The sequence below is a fragment of the Pogona vitticeps genome, chromosome 12, assembly GCF_051106095.1.
Source record: "Pogona vitticeps strain Pit_001003342236 chromosome 12, PviZW2.1, whole genome shotgun sequence".
In the NCBI taxonomy this organism is placed as follows: domain Eukaryota; kingdom Metazoa; phylum Chordata; class Lepidosauria; order Squamata; family Agamidae; genus Pogona; species Pogona vitticeps.
In genome coordinates this window covers 3772906-3797015 of record NC_135794.1, presented here as the reverse complement: position 1 = coordinate 3797015, position 24110 = coordinate 3772906, and the positions used below count along the sequence as shown (strand labels likewise).

At 46.1% G+C, this 24110-nt stretch overlaps 1 protein-coding gene across 2 annotated transcripts; it reads left to right on the top strand.

Annotated features, from left to right (window-relative positions):
* Positions 1-2176: 2176 nt before the first annotated feature.
* Positions 2177-22667, top strand: ACSBG1 (acyl-CoA synthetase bubblegum family member 1). Of its 2 annotated transcripts, none has more exons than XM_020784844.3 (14): positions 2177-2796; positions 4754-4815; positions 8401-8618; positions 9496-9584; positions 9746-9866; positions 11929-12009; positions 15400-15549; positions 16969-17145; positions 18189-18370; positions 19169-19399; positions 19642-19859; positions 20322-20461; positions 21318-21564; positions 22097-22667. In XM_020784844.3, the coding sequence occupies exons 1-14, from the start codon at positions 2774-2776 to the stop codon at positions 22171-22173; spliced, it is 2016 nt and encodes a 671-aa protein (XP_020640503.3). In that variant the 5' UTR covers positions 2177-2773; the 3' UTR covers positions 22174-22667. The 2 variants fall into 2 exon arrangements, with proteins under 2 accessions (XP_020640503.3, XP_078237313.1); XM_078381187.1 differs by having other exon boundaries at positions 2492-2796; positions 4754-4797.
* Positions 22668-24110: the final 1443 nt, after the last annotated feature.

Below are 24110 nucleotides of genomic sequence, written 5' to 3'. Positions count from 1 at the left end.
ACATTGGCTCGGGCATGTTGTGAGAATGGCTGATGGTCGGATTCCAAAAGATCTCCTGGATGGAGAATTAGTGCAGGGAAATCACCCCAGAGGGACACCACAGCTGCGATCCAAGGAGATCTGCAAGCGGGATCTGAAGGCCTTAGGAAGGGACCTCAACAGATGGGAAACCTTGACCTCTGAGCGTTCAGCCTGGAGGCAGGTGGTGCATCATGGCCTCTCCCAATTTGAAGAGAGCCTTGTCCAGCAGGCCGAGGCAAAGAGGCTGTCCCGAAACCAGCAAAATCAGGGAGATGGATGGGGGACAGTATTGTATTTGTCTTCAGTGTGGAAGGGATGGTCACTCTTGAATTGGCCTTCTCAGCCACACTAGACGCTGTTCCAAGACCTCCATACGGAGCACATCACCATAGTCTTTTGAGACTGAAGGACGCCTAATCTAAGCCCCATTATCCTTGGGCACTGGTCATACTGCCTTGGACTGCTGGGCTGTGGAGTCCAAGAAGACCTGGAGGCCCCAACCTAGCTATAGATGTTGAGCATAGGGCTTCAAATCCAAGCTTCTTTATAAGTTTCAAAGCTTATCTTAGAAGAGCATCAAACAGGGATCCTGCAACACATTTGTGAATACCTGAGGAAGGGTTGCAAAGGGTCTTTCAAACTTACCGTTTTTTTGACGGAATGAACTGGATAAATATGCGGACAACATTTATTTAACTATAAATTGGGCTGAGGTTGAAGGGTGCGTGAAACATATCCGTGCGAACGTCGAGATGCTGGCCGGCGATTCTAACCATGAGATGCTCAAAGCCACCTGGACTGAAAATGTGATTAAAAAATTTAGCAGGGCAGCTAATACCACTTTAGTGGCTTCAGAAAAATCATCCTCCGAGGAATATACGCACTCCCCTTGTCTCCATTAACTGTCAGACAAGGGCTGGCAGAATGTTGATGTTCTCTTTGACTCCGTGGTTGCTTGGGAACCAGAAGTTTTGTTCTCCTGTTTTAATTTCATTCCCATCCCTATTTGCTTTATTTAGGTTATCTTTGCACTCTGTGTTTTTAAGTGTGCGTAGCTGTTACTTTTTAAAGCATGGGGTTTACTCTGTGTTCTGTGACAGTTTGGCACCATTGATGAAAGCCAATGTGGCGTTGAAACGCCACTTTATTCGGACGGCAAACTCCCAAAATCTCAGCATCATGGCGATGAAGTTGTGTGATGGCTAGTCTCAAAAAGCAGATCGCCACCCCATCCCACCCCAGCAAACATGGCTTAAAAGAGATCAGGATTATCATGATTCACGGTCAAGTCCATTCTAAGTGGTAGAGAACACTCAGAACTGTTTTCTCGTTCACTTTTTCTGGGGTTTCCCTGGGACTGTGCATCTTTACTTTACTTTAATTTATTGAACTTATACCCCGCCCTTCTAGACAAAGTCTACTCAGGGCGGCTTACATGAGTAATAAAATACAATAATACAATAAAATACAATAAAATAACACACACAATAATAATAAAGACCTACTAACTGATGCGTATATATGTTATCAAGGCCCCCCAGGCTGGCTTTTCTCCCACAAGGTAGTTTTTGAAGTAATAAATAATGAACAAATGTAATGAACAACATAGGAAGCATGTACAGTAGTATGATGGAGAAGCGGGATGCTGGCAAATCTTTGGGGCCAAGTCCCAAGTCTGAGGATTCGGTACCAAGTCCCAAGTCCCGAGTCTGAGTCCCTATGAAAAACAACATCCACCACCACCACCCCCAGAAAAAACGGAGAGGTGGGTGAGTCAAATCCAAGTTGAGTCACTTAAGATCCGACTTGATAGCAAGTCCCACGACTGGATTTCCCCCCTCCCTGGTGGAGAATTGATCTGAAAGTCATTTTGTCTGCACAGGTATTGAGAGGTTACCATGTGGAGTGGGGGAAGGTCTTGCACAAATAAAATAAAATTTGAATGCACACCTCCCTACACTTTATAACTGTTGGTATAAAATGCCTCTTTGAAAGTGCGCTAGATGAGAGAACCCAGTCCACGTCAAGGCTGGCGACGTGGAATTTTTCAACAAGAAACTAACATATAAGATACAAGGGCTGATGGATTTTGTGGCAGTTATTTTCCACAATGAGGGCCTCCTTGTCCCATTTTTGGACCATTCTCTGACTTCACCTCTCTCTCTCTCTCTTTACTCTGCAGAGAAGCAGCCGAAGAGTCTGATAAAAAACCCTCTTTCCCCCTTCTAATTCGGGGTGAGATCCGTTCCACCTCTCCACTTATTTCCCATGGCTTTCCCAGACAGTTATAGTTAATGAAAATAATTGAGTTTTTTTTTCCAAAGAGATTGAATATAGGGCAGGAGCACAGAATGCAAGCAAGAGGGAGGGGAAGGGGGAGAGAGAGAGAATTTGCATCTTAATAAGTTCCCAGTCTCATTGACATTCTTCTCATGGATAATTAAAGAAAGCTCAGTGAAAGAAAAGTTTTAACAGTTGAACAATATCCAGCCATTGAGGCTTTTTTTTAAAAAAAGCATGTCTAAAAGCTGGGAGAGAATTAGTTTTAAGAAGTCTCCGCCTCTTGAGTTTGGATTTTTTTTAAATGGTCCAAGCCCCTCTCTGCTTGTGGCTGGTTTTTCAAGTCACACCAGTGGCTTGTTAATATTTTGCCAGAAAGACACCCACGGATCTTTAGCCTTTTTTTGAAGCTGGCCTGTCCTCTCAGAAAGAGCCAGCATCCTCTAAAGAAGCCATCAGAAGCAGTGGGAAGATGACTGAAAGCCCCCGAATCAGGTAAAGTCATTTCTGGATGATTGAAGATAGAGGAGAACTATGGGAATAAATGGGGTTAGAGTCCCACTAGCTACATGGCTGTCTTGTCTCCCAGCGGTCTCTTCTCAACAACCCTTTGAGGTAGGACAGGTGCAAAGAAATAAATGGCTGAGGTTACTGGGGAGCGACCCATAGATTTTCAAAATCCAAGCCTTTCTCTCTAGACGGCATTTCTTTGCTTTGATGGAAAAGTCAACCCGAAAAAAGTAAAGCAGCTAGAAGTTACCAAATACAAGGACGGTTTTATAATCTCTTTTATTTACCTTTACTGAACCTACGGACTCATGACCGATGTTGAAATCTTCCTCACGTCCTTCGTGGTCATCTAGAGAAAGTTATCTTGAGCTCAAGAGGACCTGAGCAATTAAAGATTGTAGGGCTATCTAGATCATCCCTCTCTCCTCTCATAGTTTAGACTCGCTTCTGTTTTCAGTTCTACAGTAGTTGCGTACTTTTAAAAAATAATGCACGGGGCAGTGCTGTGAATTTCTTTCAATATTTAATTATTGCAATATTTTAAGATGTAGAATTGTTAGCATTAGACAGACAGACAGACAGACAGACAGACAGACAGATAGATAGATAGATAGATAGATAGATAGATAGATAGATAGATAGATAGATAGATAGATAGATAGATAGATAGATAGATAGATAGATAGATAGATAGATAGATAGATGTCTTGGCTGCTGACACTGACCCTGAAACTGGCTTTTTGTCCTTCAAAAATGATGGTGCTCTACCTTAAGGGGGAAAACACAGTACAGGAAAGAATTAGCTGGATCTATTAACACAGGGGTTCTGCTGGACTGGTGTGTAAAGGAATGTGTGTTTGAGAGAGAAAGAGAGAGAGAGAGAGAGACTTCTACCAAGAAAAACAAGTCCCTTTCTATTAGGGATAAAGCCAAGTCATAAGAACCATTAAAAAAAAAACAGAACAGAAAGTGGGGGGGGGAGGAAAACTCTAAAGAAATTACACACCCAGAGCCATTGACGTGGACCTTGATGGTGCAAAGCAGTTCTCTTCTGAAGAACTAGTAACTTGTTCGAAATTGTCGGTGCCGGCTGTAATGATAATTTTCAATCCTATGAACTTTCCAAGTAAATGGCAGAATCTATGATTCTAAACGGTTTCCACTAGCGTTTAAGATTGAAATGAGGTTAATTTGGTTTCTGGACAGATTGAGTTTGGACCTGACAGATGATGATGATGATGATGGGTTACAGATTTCAGAAATAACATCATCAGAGCTACAAAAAATAACAATATTGAGAACAACATACATACAGAGCCATTTTTTTACTAGAGACTTAGGTTTTAGGTTAAAACTTGTGTCTGTTATGTAGCACGAGTCAATGTTTTTATAATGTTAATTGCTTGTGATGAGTATGGTGTCGAATCATCCTCATTATCTTCTTAGAACTGCAGAGCTGGAAGGGACCTTATGGGACTTGATCTTCTTTGGGCCAGAACTGGAGCTGAGATTTGGGATTCTGAACCTTCCCATCTCCCGTTAATTAGCCTTGGGAAATTTAAATGGATATGGATGAAGCTGGGAGGCCTGGTCACCTTCTCAGAGAAGAGTGCGCTGGACGAATTCCAGACAAATAAGTTCAGGATTTTTCTGGTGTAGCTGCTTCCAAAGTCTGTTGACATCTCCTTTTTTTCTCTCCTTGCTCTGCATCCGGAAAGGGTCTCAAAGCGAAGAGACAAAACAGTCCCTTTCCTCAGACTTCCAATCTCAAAAAAAAAGAGAAATGACACAAGAGGAAAGGCAGATGGGGAGGGAGGAGGAAAACAAGCGCCCCCAGCCGCAGAGTCTTACTGGGTTGAGATACTCCACCCGGGTGGCATGGGTCACCTGATGACAGCTCCCTCCGTGTTTAAAAAAAACCATTTTCTTCCCCCTTTCTCAGGAACTCGCCAGAACCACAGAATGTCTCGGAAGATTCTGGAACAGGTCAGGAAGAGCCTGTAGGTAAATGTACACCTGCAGAGAAATCGAAACATTTCACCAATCTATAAATCCTTGGAATGGCGCCAGGATAGCTTCAGGGGGTATCAAAGTGATATAGCTGAGTATAGCATAGCCTTATATCTAGATTAGATGGGGAGACCATAGCTGGTTTTTTAATGGCGCTGCCATTGGGAGCCCATTTAAATTTCCCATAATCTTCTCTAGAGCCGTGGTTCCCAACCTTGGGTCCCCAGATGTGCCTGGACTACAACTCCCAGAAGCCTTCACCCTGAGCTGTGGTGGCCAGGAATTCTGGGAGTTGCAGTCCAAGAACATCTGGGGACCCTATGTTGGGAGCCACTGCTCTGGAATGATGCTATACCAGAGGCATTGTGGGAAACTGAAATAAAAAGAAAAAATATATTAAATATATTCTACCCAATGTAATATAATATAATATAATATAATATAATATAATATAATATAATATAATATAATATAATATAATATAATATAATATAATATAATATAATACTGTATAGTATAACATAACATAATATAATATTCTACCCATTAAATAAAATATATATTTAATATATTTTAATATATTAAAAATATATTAAAGACAACCCCTCCCCCTTTTTCATGATGGTGAAGTACAGCTATGGAGTCATGCCCCCCTTGAAATGATTGGTGGACTCCCTTCAAAACCTTGTGGGCAGACTTTTAGCAACAGAAAAGCCATTCTGAGTATTCGACAAAAGAAGCTTTATTTTGCCGACATCAACAGCTGCCTTGTCCCCCCCACCCCCACCCCCGTTTAATGCTTGGGGACAGATCATGAACCGAAACAGCAAAAATGAAACCACTGTTCCTCTTGGAAATACCGCCGGGGATGCCCGAGTGACTTGCTCAAGTGCTTGCGAAGAACAAGGCTTGACGGCTGCGTTACTGAAGGATCGTGTTTCCATAATGTACATTTAGTAGGGACTCATGGAATGCAATGAGAAGCCAGCCTGGGCCGGCTGGCATGCTCAGTGAGTTGGAGTAACTTTCGAAGGAGCCAGAGGTTAAGAATTCGAATCCGCACCGTGTGCCTCCTGGGTGGCCTTGGGCCAGCTGCACAGTCCCTGGTCTCCCCCGGAAGAAGCGCATAGGAAACCACTTCTGAATATTCTCTACCTAGAAATCCCTGGAAAGGGTCTCCATAAGTCAGAATTGACTTGACAGCATATACATTTTTATTATTATTATTATGAATTCTCAAAATATGCCAGCCTCGGAGCTTCGCAGAACTCTTCATCATCTAAGATGGGAAAGAACTGGGAGCCAGAGGAATCATACAAGTCCCCAAACTTGTCCAGGTGGACTCCTTATTTTGTTAAATGCACTATGAACTTAATTTTAATTTCCTCTTTGGTTACGTTTGCGTTATTTTATGTTATTGCCACAGTTGCAAACCGCCCAGAGTGAACATCGGTCAGATGAGAGGTACTGAAATGGAATAAATAGGGTTAGGGTAGGAGAAAAGCAGCCAATATGGCCTCTTTGCCATACCATTGAAGGCACAGAGTCATAAAATCACAGAATAACAGTGTTTGGAGGGGCCACGAAGGCCATCCAGTCCAACCCACCCCCTGATCAAGGCAGGAATCCCAATCGAAGCAGGTCGGACAGAGGATTGTCCCGTTTCCTTTAGAATGCTTCTAGCCTTGGAGTGCTCATCACCACTTCCGGAGGTCTTGGGTTGTGTTGTCGTACTGCTCTAACAGTCAGGAAGTTTTTCCTGATATTCAGCTGAAATCTGGCTTCCTGTCCCTTGAGCCGATTGTTGCGTGTCCTCCACTCTGGGATGATGGAGAACAGATCTTGCCCCTCCTCTGTATGACAGCCTTTCAAGTACAGTGGTGCCTTGCATAGCGAGGTTAATCCGTTCCGGATTAACCCTCACTATGTGAAAACATCGCTAAATGGAATGTAAAAACCCATTGGAACGCATTAAACTATGCGAGTTTTTGCCATAGGGACCGACGCTATGCCTCCGCATTAGCGATCCCGAAGAAGGGATCGCTATGTGGATTCGTCATTATACGGTGCTCTCATTAAGCGAGGCACCACTGTAGTTGAAAAGTGGTATCCTATCACCCTTCAGTCTTCTTTTCTCAAGGCTAAACATGCCCAGTCCCTCTTTCCTAAGGGCTTAGCCGGGTGGCAGGAGGACCCGTCCACCAAAGTCGGCGAAATCATTTGGATTTCCTTTTTACTGCTTTCTCTCCCTCCCCTTTCTTTTCCTTGCAATGCTGAACAGCAAAATCCAAACATCATCTCTCTTTCTTTGGTGGACTTCTGTTTTCCCTCTGCAGTCAAAAACCAAACTCTGCCTTAGTTATTTTTAAAGTTTTCCATGTTCTGGATGGATTTCCTAACACTCTTTTCTCTCTCTCTCTTTTATTGCTGTACAAGTAAACTTCTCCCTCCATGACTTGGAAGCCAGTTCTCCTTTAGTCTCTGCTATATATGATAAGCAATTTTGATTCCTTAGTCCGTGGGCATCCCGGAGAGCAGCCAACAGAGCTGTGAAATCTTTGCTCCGAGGTTTACCATCCGAAGGAGACACAGCACAAAAGGAAAAAGAGATGGGGAGGGAGAAGGAAAAAGAAGACACTCAAGCCAGGACTAAATTGAACTTCTGTAGAGCAGAAGTGAGAAGGGAGACATGTGCTGTATTTTGCTGAAAGCTAAAAACCAGGAGATTGCTCGGTCTCTGTGGCTACCATGGGGCAAAGCATAGAGTCCAAGCGATGGTCCCCACAGGCAGAGAGACATCCCTCATATATCTCTCATGTTAAATCCCACATTCATGCAGTTAAAAGTGTTAACATTTTTAAAAAAGGAATTAAAAGTAGGAAAAAGGAAATTCATAGAATCATGAAGTTGGAAGGGGCCCGTAAGGCTATCAAGTCCAACCCCTTGCTTGGTGCAGGAATACCTGTGGGGGGATTTAGACAAAGGTGGATGCCAGCATTGAAGTACTCCCCACTTCCTGAGGTCATGAGTTCCACTGTCATACTCCTGGCGTTTTTCCTGATACTCACCCTCAATCTGGCTTCCTCCCACTCGTTGCGCGTCCGTCCTGCCCTCTGGGACGATTGAGAACAGATCCTGCCCCCCTCCTCTGCACGGCAGCCTTTCAAGTCTTTGAAAAATGCTCTCTTATCTCCAAATTGAAAGTCTCCAAACCTGATAAGGAGGATGCTGAGTGGGCGCCTCGAGACTGGCAGCGTCGTCCCACCACGTGAGCCCGCCCCAGACCTCTCCTGCACACCTTGCCCCGGGCTGTGGTTGTGAGGATAAAAAGGAGGAAGAAAAGATTTGTGTAAGCTTCTCAAGATCCTCCATAAAGCAATAAATAACCTCTTTCTCGCTAGCTGGATTCTGGGTGCAGTCCCTTTTGCGATAGGCGGAGGCGGCCATGGAATAAATGTGTCTATACACAGTTTCCAGGTTCAGAGACGCGACAACAGGGAAGGGAATCTGATTTTTGTTGTTGGGTAGAAGGCATGCGGACTGTGTGTGGTCCTTCTCTCTTGTTTCCCCCCCAACCAGCGTCTCTCTGGACCACATCGGCCGACGGGCTGGTCAAACTCCGAATGGACGCCACCTGCCCCCAGACCCCGATGACGGTCCACCAGATGTTTCAAGAATCCCTCGAGAAATACGGGTCGCTCCACGCGATGGCCAGCAGAAAGGAGGGGAAGTGGGAAAAGATTTCCTTCTCGGAGTATTATGCCCTGTGCCGGAAAGCAGCCAAAAGCTTTTTGAAGGTAAAGGTTGGACCCCGTGGGTAGAAGGTTTTCCCCCCAATTTGTGGGTCCTGCCCATTTACAGTGGTGCCTCGCTTGACAACGTTAATTCATTCCAGCGAAATTACTGTAGAGCAAAAATGTCGTCAAGCGAAATAAAAAAGGCCATTGAAATGCATTGAAAACCGTTCAGTGCGTTCCAATGGGCTAAAAACTGCTGGTCCAGCAAAGATCCTCCATAGGGGCAGCCATTTTTGGTGCCTGTAGTGCGAAAAATGACTCCTATAAATAGCAGGGAGCCATTTTGAGCAGCCGGCGGCCATTTTGAAAACCTGACAATCAGCTGTTTTGATTGTAGTAATGCAAAGAATCGGTTCCTGAAGCAGGGAACAGATCGTCGCAAAACGAAAAAACCCCATTAAAACATCATTTTGCGATTGCAATTGCGATTGCAAAAACATCGCCGTGAAGCGGATTTGTTGTCAAGCGGGGTAATTGTTAAGCGGGGCACGATTGTACAATGAAAGGTGGACCATTCCTTACGAGAAAGCTGGAGGAATGTTTTTTCCAAGGGCGTGACTCTCGGACAAATCATGGCATTAACCCAGTGAAAGCCCCAAAAGAAAACGGCCGCTCTGTTATGTTTCTCCTGCTTTTTTGACATCTGCAGTTTTTAATTTGATCCCCAAAATCGGAAAGAGGCGGGGGGGAACTGAGTTTATTAATGGTTATTTAGCTATTGAATGAGAGGATCAATCTATCCCGGACGAGTTACACTACTCGTTGTCTCAGAATAAATGGTCAAGGAGAGAAAGTACTTGGAAACAGCTGGGAAAACGGAAATCTGCTCTCGTTTGTTACCCGGACTTTTATTTCCTTTGATTTTTTCCCCTCCAAGCTCGGCCTGGAACGATTCCACAGCGTTGCGATTCTTGGGTTCAATTCGGCGGAGTGGTTCATTTCGGCCGTCGGGACAGTTTTTGCTGGGTGAGTTTCGGAAACATTGCACGGGGTGATTCGGAGCCCAAAAGGGTGCACGGAAAACCGTCTGCCACGTCGAAATGAAAACTCAATCCACGCAGGATGAGATGCTGTCCTGGATTCAGAAAACTGATTTCCCCCCCCCCTCCATTTAATTTCCCTCCCAGCGGCATCGTGACCGGGATCTACACCACCAGTTCGCCTGAGGCCTGCCACTACATCGCCCACGACTGCAGAGCTAATATCATCGTGGTAGAAAACCAAAAGCAGCTGGACAAAATAATACAGGTCAGAGAGAAGCGTGCTGGGGTTCATTTTCTCTGGACGGCCATGTTTTGTTCTGGTTGTTTTTGCACCAGTATAGTAGAGCCAGGGATCTTAGGGTCGAAGCCCCCAGACTTTCTGATGAGCAAGGATCATGCCGTCACCTGCCACTGCTTCCAGGCTTTCTGGTTCCCCATGAGCTTGCCCGCAATTAGGGATATTGGCATGTCTTTGGGTCTGAGTTCCAAGTCTGAGTCCAAGTCTTTGGTCCCAAGTCCCCAAGTCCCAAGTCTTTAGTCCCAAGTCCCAATTCTGAGTCCAAGTCTTTGGTCCCAAGTCCCCAAGTCTCAAGTATTTAGCCCCAAGTCCCAAGTCTGAGTCCAAGTTTTTGGTCCCAAGTCCCCAAGTCTCAAGTATTTAGTCCCAAGTCCCAAGTCTGAGTCCAAGTCTTTGGTCCCAAATCCCCAAGTCTCAAGTATTTAGTCCCAAGTCCCAAGTCTGAGTCCAAGTTTTTGGTCCCAAGTCCCAAGTCTCAAGTATTTAGTTCCAAGTCCCAAGTTCCAAGTCTGAGTCCAAGTCTTTGGTCCCAAGTCCCAAGTCCCCAAGTCCCAAGTCTTTAGTCCCAAGTCCCAAGTCTGAGTCCAAATCTTTGGTCCCAAGTTCCAAGTCCCCAAGTCCCAAGTATTTAGTCCCAAGTTCCAAGTCTGAGTCCAAGTTTTTGGTCCCAAGTCCCAAGTCCCCAAGTCCCAAGTCTTTAGTCCCAAGTCCCAAGTCTGAGTCCAAATCTTTGGTCCCAAGTTCCAAGTCCCCAAGTCTCAAGTATTTAGTTCCAAGTCCCAAGTTCCAAGTCTGAGTCCAAGTCTTTGGTCCCAAGTCCCAAGTCCCCAAGTCTTTAGTCCCAAGTCCCAAGTCCCAAGTCTTTAGTCTCAAGTCCCAAGTCCCCAAGTCTTTAGTCGCAAGTCCCAAGTCCCATGTGTCCAAGTCTTTAGTCCCAAGTCTGTGTCCAAGTCTTTAGTCCCAAGTCCCTATCAAAAACAAGTTTTTCTTCTCCAGAAAAAAAGGGAGGGGTGAATGGGTTCAGAGTCATTGACAAAACAACCACCCCCGAGTCGAGTCCAAGTCAAGTCGCTGGTGAAATTTAAGTCCACCACGAATCCTGCGACTCTAGTCCTCATCCCTGCCTGCCCTCCTCTTAATACCTTGGGGTGTGTGTGTGTGAAATACATTTTCCCAAGAACAGTATATTGTCACAAGCGGTCCCAGTTTTAAGGCAACATATCTGAGAGTGGTTTGGTCGTGACCTGGCCATTAGGAGCCATTAACTTTACAAAAGATCTGCTCTTCCTTTGCTGACCTGGACCCATCCAACTGCCTGGTTTTTTGAGGGTCCACTTGCTGTGGGAGGCCAGCCACAGCGCCCAGCATGCATCTGCACTTCCAGATTTTCCGCTGCGTCACTGCGTTTGTTGCTGTGAGATGTCAAGCGCCACGGAGAATCTTCAGTATAGATTTATGCCAGCATGACTTCTCATAGATTGCAATCGACTCCCTCGGGGGCATTGAATATAATCCAGGAGCTTTAGATGTGTAAGCCAAGAGTGAGCAGCTGGGATCACACCAGGACTGGATGCAAAAATACAGTACATGCAAATGTGTGTTATTACACCAGTAGATAATACCCAAAATAAATGCGCAGTGCTGACATGGCTTCAGAGCTTCAAACGGATGGCTTTGAAAGCTTCCTGTGACATCCATACTTGTTTCACATTTCTATGGGCATTTCCTTCCCCGCTGTATAGCCCCGTCTTTGCCTCGAAATCCTGTGCGCATCTCGAGTGAAAATATATTTATCGGAACCAAGCGGGGGAGAAGAGCTTTTGTGGGGGACTACATCTCCCTGTATGCCCTAGCCAGCATGGCACATGGAGGATTTTGGGGTCTGTAGTCCCCCAAAAAAGCCGCTTTTAAAATCTCAGCACTTTTTGGCTAGGGACCGGATGTTTAAATTGAATTGTAGACGCATGTCGATTTATGTGAATGGGCCTGCATGCTTCACATCTGTTTGTTTCCTTGAAATGCTGTGCAGATCTGGGATCGTTTGCCACACTTGAAAGCGGTCGTGATGTACAAGGGCCCTCTGCTTGAGAAACGCCCCGGTTTGTACACGGTACGTAGAGGTGATGATGAACTAGGCAACTCATCCCTGCTGACAGTTTGCAGGTTGATTTTTCTGTCTCCCCAGACTTCAGTTGCCTCTCTTATCCACAGGGCTTGAAAAGATTTCTCGGAATTAAAAAAAAGAAGAAGAATGGTGATAACAATAAATAACAGAAAGTGAAAGAAAGACCGAGGGACTGTACAGTAGGATCCCCTTATCTACGGGATCACTATCCACTGATTCACGTATCCACGCTGTGAAAATATTAAAAGAAAAATCCTAGAAATATATACTTATAAAGGGGCAGTTTCCAGAACTGGCCACTAGAAGGATCCAGAGACCATGCTATGTATAGCATTAGCTATTATAATAACGTTCACTATCACCCACGTTTTTCAGTATCTGCGAGAGGACTTGGACCCAATCTCCAGTGGATACGGGGGTTCTACTGTAAAACATAGACAGCAAAAAAAGAGAGAATTGTTTCAGGAAAAATATGTAGTGTCTTTGAGTTTAGTTCAAGGATGGACAAGGAGTGTGCATTCCTGGGGGGATGCATGCCTTCAGTCAGATTTTGCACTCGGGATCCCATCAGCCCCAGCTCCCTATGCTCTTGATGGAGACCAGAAATGAGTTTTTAAAGGCTGTGGCAGATGGGAGCTGGAGTCCAACAGCATCTTGATGAAACAGAGATTCCCCCCACCGTCTGGTTATAGAAATTGGCAATGAATGAAGTGAGACAGAAACGGGGTGCAATCCAGAATTGTGTTTATCCACAGAGCAGGGGGTCCTTTTTCTCTCCGAGGCCTCCTTCATTCCGTACACTGGATTATTAACACGAGAAAAGGGTCAGGTCACACACAAAGGGAAACGGGTGTTTCCTGCTCTTACCTTTTCCTTCCAGGCACGCAATCCCTCCCGGCTCTGAAATCCTGAGCCATCGCCCTTGCCAATCGAACCCGTGCTTTCCTGTCAATAGCCAATCACAAAGCAAGCAAGACACTTTTCAGTCTGTGGATTGAGGAAAGATCGACAAACAGACATCTTTGGCTTTTTGAGGGAGCACTCCTTCGTAGGACGGGCTAAGCGAATCACCCTGTTCGCTCCTGCTCGCGTCGCGCCTTCCGCTTCCGTGGCTGGTGAAACCTCGCACCCCCATTCTGGGTCATGGGAACATGCCTATCTCACGTGTGACAGATTCCTGGAGGGGGGGGGTCAGCAGGAGGAAAATCCATACGTGGTAGCCCAAGATGTTCTTTCTGCTCCTGGATGAGAGCCAGCCTTTGAGAATGGAGGCATTCAATGTCTCCCGGTGTGGAAACCTGATCCTGAGGCAAGGGCCGGCCAAGAAAACAGCGCCCGGGCAACTGGGAGCAGGCAGATTAACACTTCGCAGAGCAATGGGGCTTAGTTTGGTCAGGATGACAGCATGGGACGTGTCAACAGGCTGAGGAACAAATCCTTTACCCATAATCAGAGGGAGAGTCTGTCTCCCCCCTTCCAGGGAGTGCAGAGGACAAAAAAAGGACATGAGCTCGGAGTGGCGAAAATGATTCACAGTAACAGTGAACGCTATTTGAGAATATATAGCTTAAGCTTCCATAATCTACCTTTTCCCAGAGATGTTAGAGTAGAAAATGGCATTTGGAGGCGTCCTCATCACACTGAAATGTGCAGTTTCTTTTCTTACTGTTCTTAAATTGCAAGCTGCGGCTAAGTGCTCTGATTGCTGTATTTTTCGTGGCCTGTTTAAAAGTCTTTATTTTATTACTTTAAAAAAATAATCAAAGAGCCAGTACAGTGTAGTGGATAGAATTTCAGAGGGGTCCTCATCAGAAATCAAGAGGCCTGGGTTCAAATCTCTGAACATGGAAGCTCACGGTGGCGGGAATGGGCATTGGCAAAACCACTCCTTAAACATCTCTCACACCGTGAAAACCCTGTTAGGGTCACCATAATGGCCAACGATGGGCATGGATCGGAAAAACGGTGAATCATTTGCATTCGTGATGCGTGAAGGATGAGGAATCATGAATAATAAATTTATGAATTTTTCCTCCCGACTAATCGACAATTCAATTCGTCAATTCCTTTTTTACTTTAAAACCCTATAAAATGGCCCACCTGACACCAAAATCATAGGGAAGCTTCTCTTGACTATCCTTTATTACTATCTCTCCAAGTTTAGTGAAGATTGGATTTTGGACGTCTGAGTTATACACCCCAAAAAGTGGGTCCCCCAGGAAAGTGCCCTTTGGCAGCTGGTCGGGAAACCCAATCTTTACCAAACTTGAAGGGAGTATAGAGGAGAATCAGAGGACATTTCTCTCCCATTTTAGTGTCTCTAGGTGCCTGGGGGGGGGCATTTCATAGCCCAAGAAATCGACGAATCAAAAATTGCAAAAAAATCATCAATTTGTATGCATCAGGTGTATCGATTCGTACGAATACAAAGAGTCAAATTAGGAATTTTTGAAGAATTTTGGAATTTGTTTTTAAATTCATGCCCATCTGTGTTGATGACACATAAATCATTTTTAAACTTGTTTTTGAAATTGCTTGATGCTCTCTCTGTCTGTGTATCTATCTATCTATCTATCTATCTATCTATCTATCTATCTATCTATCTATCTATCTATCTATCTATCTATCTATCTATCTATCTATCTATCTATCTATCTATCTATCTATCTATCCATCCATCCATCCATCCATCCATCCATCCATCCATCCATCCATCCATCCATCCATCTATCCATCTATCCATCTATCCATCCATCCATCTATCTATCTATCTATCTATCTATCTATCTATCTATCTATCTATCTATCTATCTATCTATCTATCTGTCTGTCTGTCTGTCTGTCTGTCTGTCTGTCTGAATCTGTCTGTCTGTCTGTCTGTCTGTCTGTCTGCCTGCCTGCCTGCCTGCCTACCTACCTACCTACCTACCTACCTACCTACCTACCTACCTCTGTCTGTCTGTCTGTCTGTCTGTCTAATCTTTGATATTTTGTTACAGCAGACTGTATAAAAATTATAAATTTAACAATGGCAAGAATGTTTACTGTGATTAATTCAGCCTATTAACAGGAAACATGCTGTTGATCTGCATAACTTCCAAATGAGATGGGATTTGAATTTTGCCTTTTTAGTCTTGGATTTTGTGGCCATGTTGGAATCTGTGCTCAGGGTTCAAATTGTCATTTGATAAGTAAATTCACAAATGAGGTCCAGACAACAATAACAGTACATTAATCAACTTGATCTTAATTCTGGCCAGACTCACGGAGAGAAGCTGGAAGCTGTGAATGATTCCCCTTCTAGGCTCGGTTGTGGGGCAAACTCTGTATGTTGCTCCGAAGCTTTGTTTATGGGCTTTCTCTCCCATTTTGTAGATGGACGAATTTATGGAATTGGGCCACGAGGTAGAGGATGAAACACTTGACGCCATCATCAACTCCCAGAGGCCGAATCAGTGTTGTGTTCTGATTTACACGTCCGGAACCACTGGGAAGCCGAAAGGCGCCATGCTGAGTCACGACAATGTGAGCATTAACGTGACGGAAGAGTTTATGCCTGGTTTTTAAATAGATCCAGCCTTGAGCTGGAAAGTTACTTTAAACAGAAACTGGGGACAGTCTACAAGGTGATCATGTCTAACTCCCTGGTCAAGGCAGGAGTCCAAATCTAAGCAGATCTGACAGAGGGTTGCCCAGTTTTCTCTCGAAGGCCTCCCGTGTTGGAATGCTCCTCATCACCTCCCCCTAAGGTCATGGATTCTGTTGTCGTACTGCTTTAACAGTTAAGAAGTTTTTTTCCTGATATTCTGGCTTCCTGTCACTTGAGCCCATGGTTACATGTCCTGCACTCCGGGAGGCTCGAGAACGGATCTTTCCCCTCCTCTGTCTGACAACTGTACAAGTAGTCCCTTGATGTCCTCGTTGCAATTACACAAAGTTACATTTTTTTTAATTTTTCCCATTTAAGTCACAGGCAACGGCTTCCAAGCTCAAAAGTTGGATCTTAGGTGGTGTAACAGCCTAAGGACATCTCCAGATTCTCCACCCCTCACCAGGGCTAGGAGTGGTCGCTGAAAAATTTCCCCAAACTCTGGCTTGGGGGGGTCAATGTGTCGTGTGGATAGAGCGATGCATTAGGTTTCAGGAGGAGCCCTGGATTCAAATCCCCACTTGCCTGTGCAAACCTGTTGGGATGTGTATGATAAAACACTCCTTAAGCATCTCATGGACCTCCAAAGCCACGTTAGGATCGCCGTACGCTCTTCTTCTGTGCCATTTCTATTTTGGCGAGCCAAACGGATGCTCTCCCCGGTTTGCAAGGAGTCTATTTTTAAGGACTCCTCTCGTTCTGGAAAACATCTCGGTCCTCTCTCTGGGCCATGAGGCTCTCTTTATTTAAAGTGCTGTCCCTCTCTCCCCTTCGGGGTTGGGCTGGGGGCTTAGCCCTCCCTCTGCTTGACGGATGATGCAGGGAACATGGATTTATGTGCCCTGGAGAGACTCCAAAGCCTTACATTTAGAAGCAAGCACATCTCTTAACAGCTCTTTCCCTGCTGGTTACATCAGCCGTGGCTTATTCTTTCTTGCCTGGGGAGTCACAGAGCTTTTCCCTTCTTGCCTTGTGCCCATTTTGGTTACAGGTGGCTGTCAGCCGTCTAAAGAGATGGGTTTTCATCCTGGTAGAGGGTGGTTGGGGCCATGGATCACGAGTAGCTGTGGGCCACACAGAGCTTGGGAGAATAAATGAGGTTCGCAGCTTCCTTCCTGCGTGAGCGTCTGCTCCGTTCTCTGACAGCATTAGATCAGGAGAGTAAAGCCAAACAATGTGGCCTAGGGGTTGGAGCGTTGGTCTTGGGTTCGAGAGAGAGGATTTGTCAAAGAACCGCCGCTCCGCGCCCAGGTTCGCTTCGGTGCAACGTCACCTCTGTGTGCTTGTTTGGACAGATCACGTGGACCTCCGCGCACGCCAGCAGGGCCGGCGACATGCAGCCGGCCGAGATCCAACAGGAGAGGATTGTCAGCTACCTTCCCCTCAGTCACATCGCAGCCCAAATATACGACCTCTGGACCGGGATCAAATGGGGAGAGCTGGTCTATTTTGCCGAGCCAGATGCTTTGAAGGTCAGACCCTGTGGGGTTTCGTGCTGGCTTGGTGAGGTGGGAGAGCCTTTAAATCAGGAATGGCCATCATTGTAGGGGGCGTGGGGGGGTGAGCCTCACCAGCCCTCCCTCAATGTGCCAAGGTGCCCCTCCTGAAACCCAGAGGTGCCCAGAAGCTTACATCAGGTTTCATGGGTGGACAGCTGTGTGTTTCATGGGTAAATGGCCACTCCTGAGAATGATGAATGAATGAATGAATGAATGAATGAATGAATGAATGAATGAATGAATGAATGAATGAATGAATGAATGAATGAATGAATTTAATACCATGATCATCCTCTTAGAATGGCAGAGCTGGAAGGAGAGCCATAGATCATAGGGTCCAGCCCCTGTCAAGGAGGCCTGGGGGGGAATCAAACTCCCAATTTCTGGCTCTGCAGCCAGAGACCCTAAACCACGGAGGTCTCCAGCAGCTTATTATGGTCAAAGACTACCAGCAAACAAATAGCGCAGGACGAAACAGAAGCAAGCAGGCCATGTCAATGATGCCAACCACTGCATCCACACAGTATGAAAAATGTATGCCACAGTGATCTGAAACAGGTGGGGAAAAACTACAGGGTGATCAGAAAACTGGGGCAAGCTATGGGAACGTCACAAAATATGGCCACTTTAACAGCCATATGGAGAATATACAGAAGTATGTGAGGTCTTACTGGGGCTCAAATTTATGTCAATGGGGTGTGGACTTGGGGGTGGTGTCCCTGTAAAAATGGCTTCACCGCAAGACCCCCCCGAGGCTGCAATTTAAATCCCACCTTCTGGAATCTGGTGGGGCTGAATGATTAGTTTCGCATGGTTTAATCCGTAGTTCCCAACCTTTTTTTGAGCGGCGACCCCCTTTTAATAATAGTCACGAACCCCAGGCTTGGAAGCTTTGGTTTAATGAGTGGTAGATAGTGCAATTGGAGAGAAATGAAGTGAGGCGTGTTGCTTTCAACGGCCATGTGGTTCAGCATGCTGTGGCTGTAACACCCTCTTTTCCCCCCCACCTGTGTCAGGGTGGCTTGGTGGACATCCTCCGAGAAGCTCTGCCCACGTCGCACATGGGGGTCCCTCGGGTCTGGGAGAAGATCATGGAGAAGATCAAGGAGGTCTCCACTCAGTCTGGGTTCGTGAAGAAGAAAATGCTCTCCTGGGCCATGTCGGTCAGTTTGGAACGAAACCTGAGCTGCTCAAACAGGTAAGGGGCTCAGATGGGAGGGAGGGGGGAGGAAGTATTTTCTGCATTTGAAAAAAAAGTAACTTTTTTTTTGGACTCCGAACAGTCCAGAATCCTTCATTTGCAATGGAAACTCTCCCAGGTGCTGAACCTATTTTGAGGACAGGATTCAGGAACGAGCAAAAGTTCTGATAAACTTTGGACTAAAATACGGAGGACGTTGGCTATATCATCCATGGCATCCAATTCATCAGCATCTACTGCTTCTGAGCGAGGCCAGACTCTCACTCTCCCTGCTGGCCTTCTAAAAAGCAGACAAGGCCTTGTTATCCCCATGAGTATTTGGCAACTTACTGGAAACTGGAGACAGCCTCTGGTTTTGTATCAGTGTGCTTTTAAAATTGATTTCACTTTTCTTTTCTTTAAAAAAAATGCTGTGATTTTTCAATATGATTCATGTCGCTGTCTTTTAATCTTCTCACTTATGCCATTTTATCTGTAACTTTTAACTACAAACTGTATGATAGACCTAGCTAGCTTTTCATTGATTTGAAGAAGATACACCTTTTTCCTCCAGAGACTTAATTCCTTCAAAACTCCATGCCCGAGCCATCCACTTGCCCATAAAGCCCATGCCTACCTATCACAAAACAAGAACAAGCCCAGTTTTCAACCTTCAGAGCCGGGATAAACTCTTGTGTTAGGATAAACAGAGGTCTTTTCTCTTTTAAGGCAGCTTTGCTTCTAACGACGAGCTAACAGGATCCTATAGTTTTACCTATGAGGTTGACGCTTCCTTCCCCTTTTGCCTTCTTTCAGTGACTTGAAACCTTTCCGAATGAGACTGGCAGATGCCTTGGTGCTGGCAAAAATCCGCCAGGCGCTGGGCTTTTCTCAGTGCCAGAAGCATTTCTGCGGCGCCGCGCCCCTCTCGACCGAAGTCATGCAGTTCTTCCTGGGCCTGAACATCCCTTTATATCAAGCCTACGGGATGAGCGAGACCACAGGCCCCCACTGCATGTCGGGGCCGTACGTTTACCGACGTTACAGGTGAAGCTCCGGTCCCTGAAGAAAGGGGAGACGTTAGGGCTGGTGGGGGGACTCCCATTGCCATCCTCCTCCATCTGCCACATTTGAGATGATGAAAGTGGACCTCAGGGTCCAGCTCTGCCATTGAGCGACGTGCGGCATGGTGGTAGCCTCGCATTGTCCTGAGGTCCACCGGGAGCATCTCAGATCTTCCTGCTCGCACACGAGGGATGGCTTGTGTTCACTTCTCTTCTCCCCCACAGCTGCGGGAAGGCTGTGCTGGGTTGCAAAGTGAAACTGGCCCACGAGGACGAGGAGGGCCACGGGGAGATATGCTTCTGGGGACGGACGGTCTTCATGGGCTATCTGGACATGGAGGACAAGACCCGGGAGGCCATCGACGAGGAGGGCTGGCTCCATTCCGGAGACCTCGGCAAGATAGATCAAGACGGATTCGTCTACGTCACGGGGAGAATTAAAGGTGACCAGTTCTTGTGCCGTGATTCACCATGTCTACATTCGCTCTTGGCAGATCAGGAGGCACCGAGGCTGGTCAATCATCATCATCAAGTCAATTCTGACTTACCATAATCCTTTTCAGGGTTTTCCAGCTAGAGCATACTCAAAAGTAGCTTCTCAATCCCTTCTTCTGGGGGTGCCCTGGGACTGTGCAGCTTGCCCAAGGCCACCCAGGCTGGCTCTCCTCCCAGGAGGCATGGTGGGGAATCGAACTTCCAGCCTCTGGGCTCTGCAACCAGAGACCTAAACCTACCAGCCCCTATCCGGCCAATGCTATTCTGCCAGAACGCTCGAAGAATTATCCTGGCCTGCCCCCTTTTGGCAGTTTTGCAGATGGCAGGTCCTTGATACCCTTTCTCGTTTCCGGACGTCGCTCTCCCACTGGGGGGATGACATGGGCTCAATGTATGTCTCCTTTCCCTAGAGATCATTATTACTGCTGGGGGCGAAAACATTCCTCCCATCCCACTGGAGGAAGGCGTCAAGAAGGAGCTCCCACTGGTGAGCAACGCCATGCTGATCGGTGACCGGAGGAAGTTCTTATCCATGCTGCTGACTCTGAAAGTAAGAGATTGGGGGGGTGGGGGGGATAAAAATCGATCATTCAAGACTGATTCACCAACCGGTTTGATGATCCGGCGGTTTTATTTGACTCTTGAGACATGTGAACGTCTCTGAGATCTGTTGAAGAGATAAATCGACGGACAGACGGGCAGATTAAAAAAAAGGAGTTTTGGTGAAGGGGGTCTGTTGTATTAAAAGCCAGAGAAGAAGAATAGAATGGTAGAGTTGGAAGGTACCTCCCAAAGGTTATCTAGTCCACCCTTTGGCCAATGGAGGAAATCTATCGCTGAAGCTTTCTTGACAGGCAGCCTCCTCACCTCTTATTTTTAAAAAATCTAGCGAAAGAGAGCCTGACATTTTTCTGTTTCGCCGTCAAAAACAGCTCTTCCGAAGAAGCTTTTTTTCCTGATATTTCTTCTAACCAGAATCACTTGGTCCTGTGCAGGTTTTTTCAAATGGATCGTTGTGCTTTGAATGCATTTTTGATGTTGCCTTTGTTTACTGGGTTTTAGGGCGGTATTTGTTTGACCCGTTTTAGCATTTGTAGACTTTAAAGTTGTTCGCTTTAAGTACCGCCTTTAATGATGTAAACCGTCTTGGGTGCTTTTTTTTAAAGGAGAAAAAAGCAGGGTAAAAATAATTTAAATAAGTGAAAGGTATGAAGTTTTTGCAGAGCTCAAACCACCCCTCCTTTGGAAGGGGCTGCAGGCCCTGAAATGTCTAAAACTTGACTTGGTTTTAAAATACTGTCAAGCTGGTGCTGTTTTTCTTTTAAGTGCTGTGCCAGGGAGCAGGTGGCGAGAGGCAGCGTGGGATAACTCTGTGATCACCAAGAGCGTCTTCCTTTTTCCTTCAGTGCGCCGTGGATCCGGAGACCTCCGAACCCACAGACAACCTGACCCAAGAGGCCAGAGATTTCTGCCAGAAAATCGGCAGCAAAGCCACGAAAGCATCCGAGGTGGTGAGGATGAGGGATCAGGCGGTTTACCGGGCCATTCAAGAGGGCATCGACCACGTCAACGCACGCGCCGTGGCCAATGTCCAGCGCATTCAGAAATGGGCCCTCCTCGAGAAGGATTTCTCCATCTCTGGGGGAGAATTTGGTAAGTCCTTCCGAGCGCGGGTGCACCCGCAAAGCGGAATTACCTGGGGAAGCATCTGCAAGCGAAAACGGCAGAGAAGTTGCATTTGTTTAAGAAAGTGCTGTGCGATAGCTATAAATAATATAAAGTAATACTTTGAGCCGGCTTGGGTCCCGTAAGGGGAGAAAGGAAGCATATATCTATAATACAAGGAGCGAAAGGTGGCCTATAGATTTGATGATCATCACTGTGTGCCATCAAGTGGTTTATCATTCCTTTCTTCTGGGGTTGCCCTGGGACTGTGTACAGCTGGCCCAAGGCCACCCAGGCTGGCTTTTCTGAGATAGAGAATACACAGAAGTGATTTATCATTCCTTTCTTCTGGGACTGTGTAGCTTGTCCAAAGAATCCAGGCGTATCTTCTTAAGCCATTCCTCAACTAGGACGGTGAAACCCTCCCAGATCAGACGATGACTGTCATCTTTTCCCTTTCGCCTTGCTAGAAATAATTGTCCTGCCCTCATCTGGCCATCTCTTATCTCTTCCATTTCAGGGCCGACGATGAAACTCAAGCGTCAAGCCGTGGTGGAGAAGTACAAAGATGAAATTGACTCCTTTTACAAAAATTAACGTCAAGCGTTGATGGGACCGCTCTCCGAGCTCCGTGGGACCGAGACGACTTGGATAGGATAAGCTAGAGTAGCGATCTAGAGCAGCTGCTATGCAGTTGCGCCCACCCTTTTCAAAGAGGAGCGACTGGTGCTTACTGGGTCTTCACAAGGGAACATTCCTAACGCCCAGTATGTCACTTTGGAGGGTATATTCAGCCCGTTGAAACTCCAATAGACACGGAAATCAATGTTGACCTTCATTTATAGTTTGTAGATGCTGGAAATGGGACGACCGATTTGGGATCAAGGTGAAACAGTCTTTAAATGCCCAACAGACAGGACTCCTTCCAAGCTTGGAATTTTTGTTGGGGGGGGGGACATTGCCGGGTATATGTTAAAAGAAATTGTATGCAGTCTAGCAAACAGAACCACCTACTAATTTTGTATTGTCTCATAGGATGTTTAAATTGAATGGATTCAACCCTGGAGGAAATAAAACTAAGTAAATTGTAAGTGGTTTCATATTTGGTAGCAGACGCTGGGCAAAAACACCGGTCAAATATACATCCACACAAAGCAGTCCTATATGATCGTTCTTGTTATTGAAAATTGGCAGCCGCTTGGGGTTTGGGTGAGGTTTCATTTCCCCGTGCCCAGTTACCCATCGTGCTTTTAAGCACAGATGGGGGAAACAGGCCTTTCCTTTTAAATTTTGTGAAGGAAAAGTATAGGAATATTCATAAACCCAATGAATACGTTGAACAGTTTTGGAAATGTATATGATCCTGGATTGGGGCCACAGGGAATTTATGCATTAACACTTCAAGGTCTATGGGGCATCTTTCTTATCGCTATGCTACTGCTTCAAATATTTATTTATTTAGGACATTTCTGCCCCGCCTTTCTCCTTAAGGAGGACCTAAGGCGTCTGACATCATTTTCTTCTTTTTTATTGTTTCTTTTACCTTGTGTATGGCTTTTACTATTTAAATTGTTTATATATTTTTACTGTATTTTTTATGACTGTTAGCCGCCTAGAGTGGTCCTGGCCAGACCAGATAGGCGGGATATAAATAAATAAATAGACAATACTTCATGCTGAAAAGAGGATGTCTGCAAATACGAAAAAGGATCAGACAGATACAAGATGGTAAACAGAAGCAACAGCAAAAAAGTATTCTATGCGGTGAAGTACAACAGTCCACCCAAGCAGCCCGTCGCGAGGCGAAAGCTGGCCTGAAGAGAAAGACCTTTGCCCGCCTGCAGAAGGACAGCAAAGATGGGGCCAGCCGGGCCTCCAGTGGCAGGGAGTTCCAGAGTCTGGCAGCTGCTACCAAGGAGGCCCTCTTCTTTTACCCCCCACCAAATGCCCTTGTGAAAGTGGTGGGGCTGAGAAAAATAGGCCTCTCCTGATGATCTTAACACCTGGACAGGTTCATAATGTTGATGAAGGGAGCGGATGATAAGACACAAGCAAAATCTATCAGGCAGGCCAGTGTGGTCCTCTACTTCTCAGAAGTGCGACCCAGAATGCTTCCACAGCAAAGCATGCACCATCTTGACTACAGCAGAGCAGGGAAGTTCCTTTGCACAGCCCCCAACATCCCCTAGCTCAGGGGAGTGTGGGAGCTGTAGTCCCAGAGGGAGCCTCCCAAACTCTGCCGTAGAGATCGGAGCGAGGCCCCCGACACGCCAGACGGCCGAGAGCCGCTGAGGCCGGCTTCCCAGACAAAGGACAGGACGCACAACGTCTCTGAGAGGTCTTTATTTTGATTCACATTGTGCGCAACAGGTCAACCCACCCACCCCCGTCGTTTCGTACAATCCAAGAGATGGGGCAGACAGAAGCAGCAGCAGCATGTAAAAACACATTCAGTTCAAGGGCAAAGCACTTCCCCTAAAGTTCTCCGACAAGCCCGTACAGACAGGTGAAGAAGCTAACCTTAGGGTATGGAA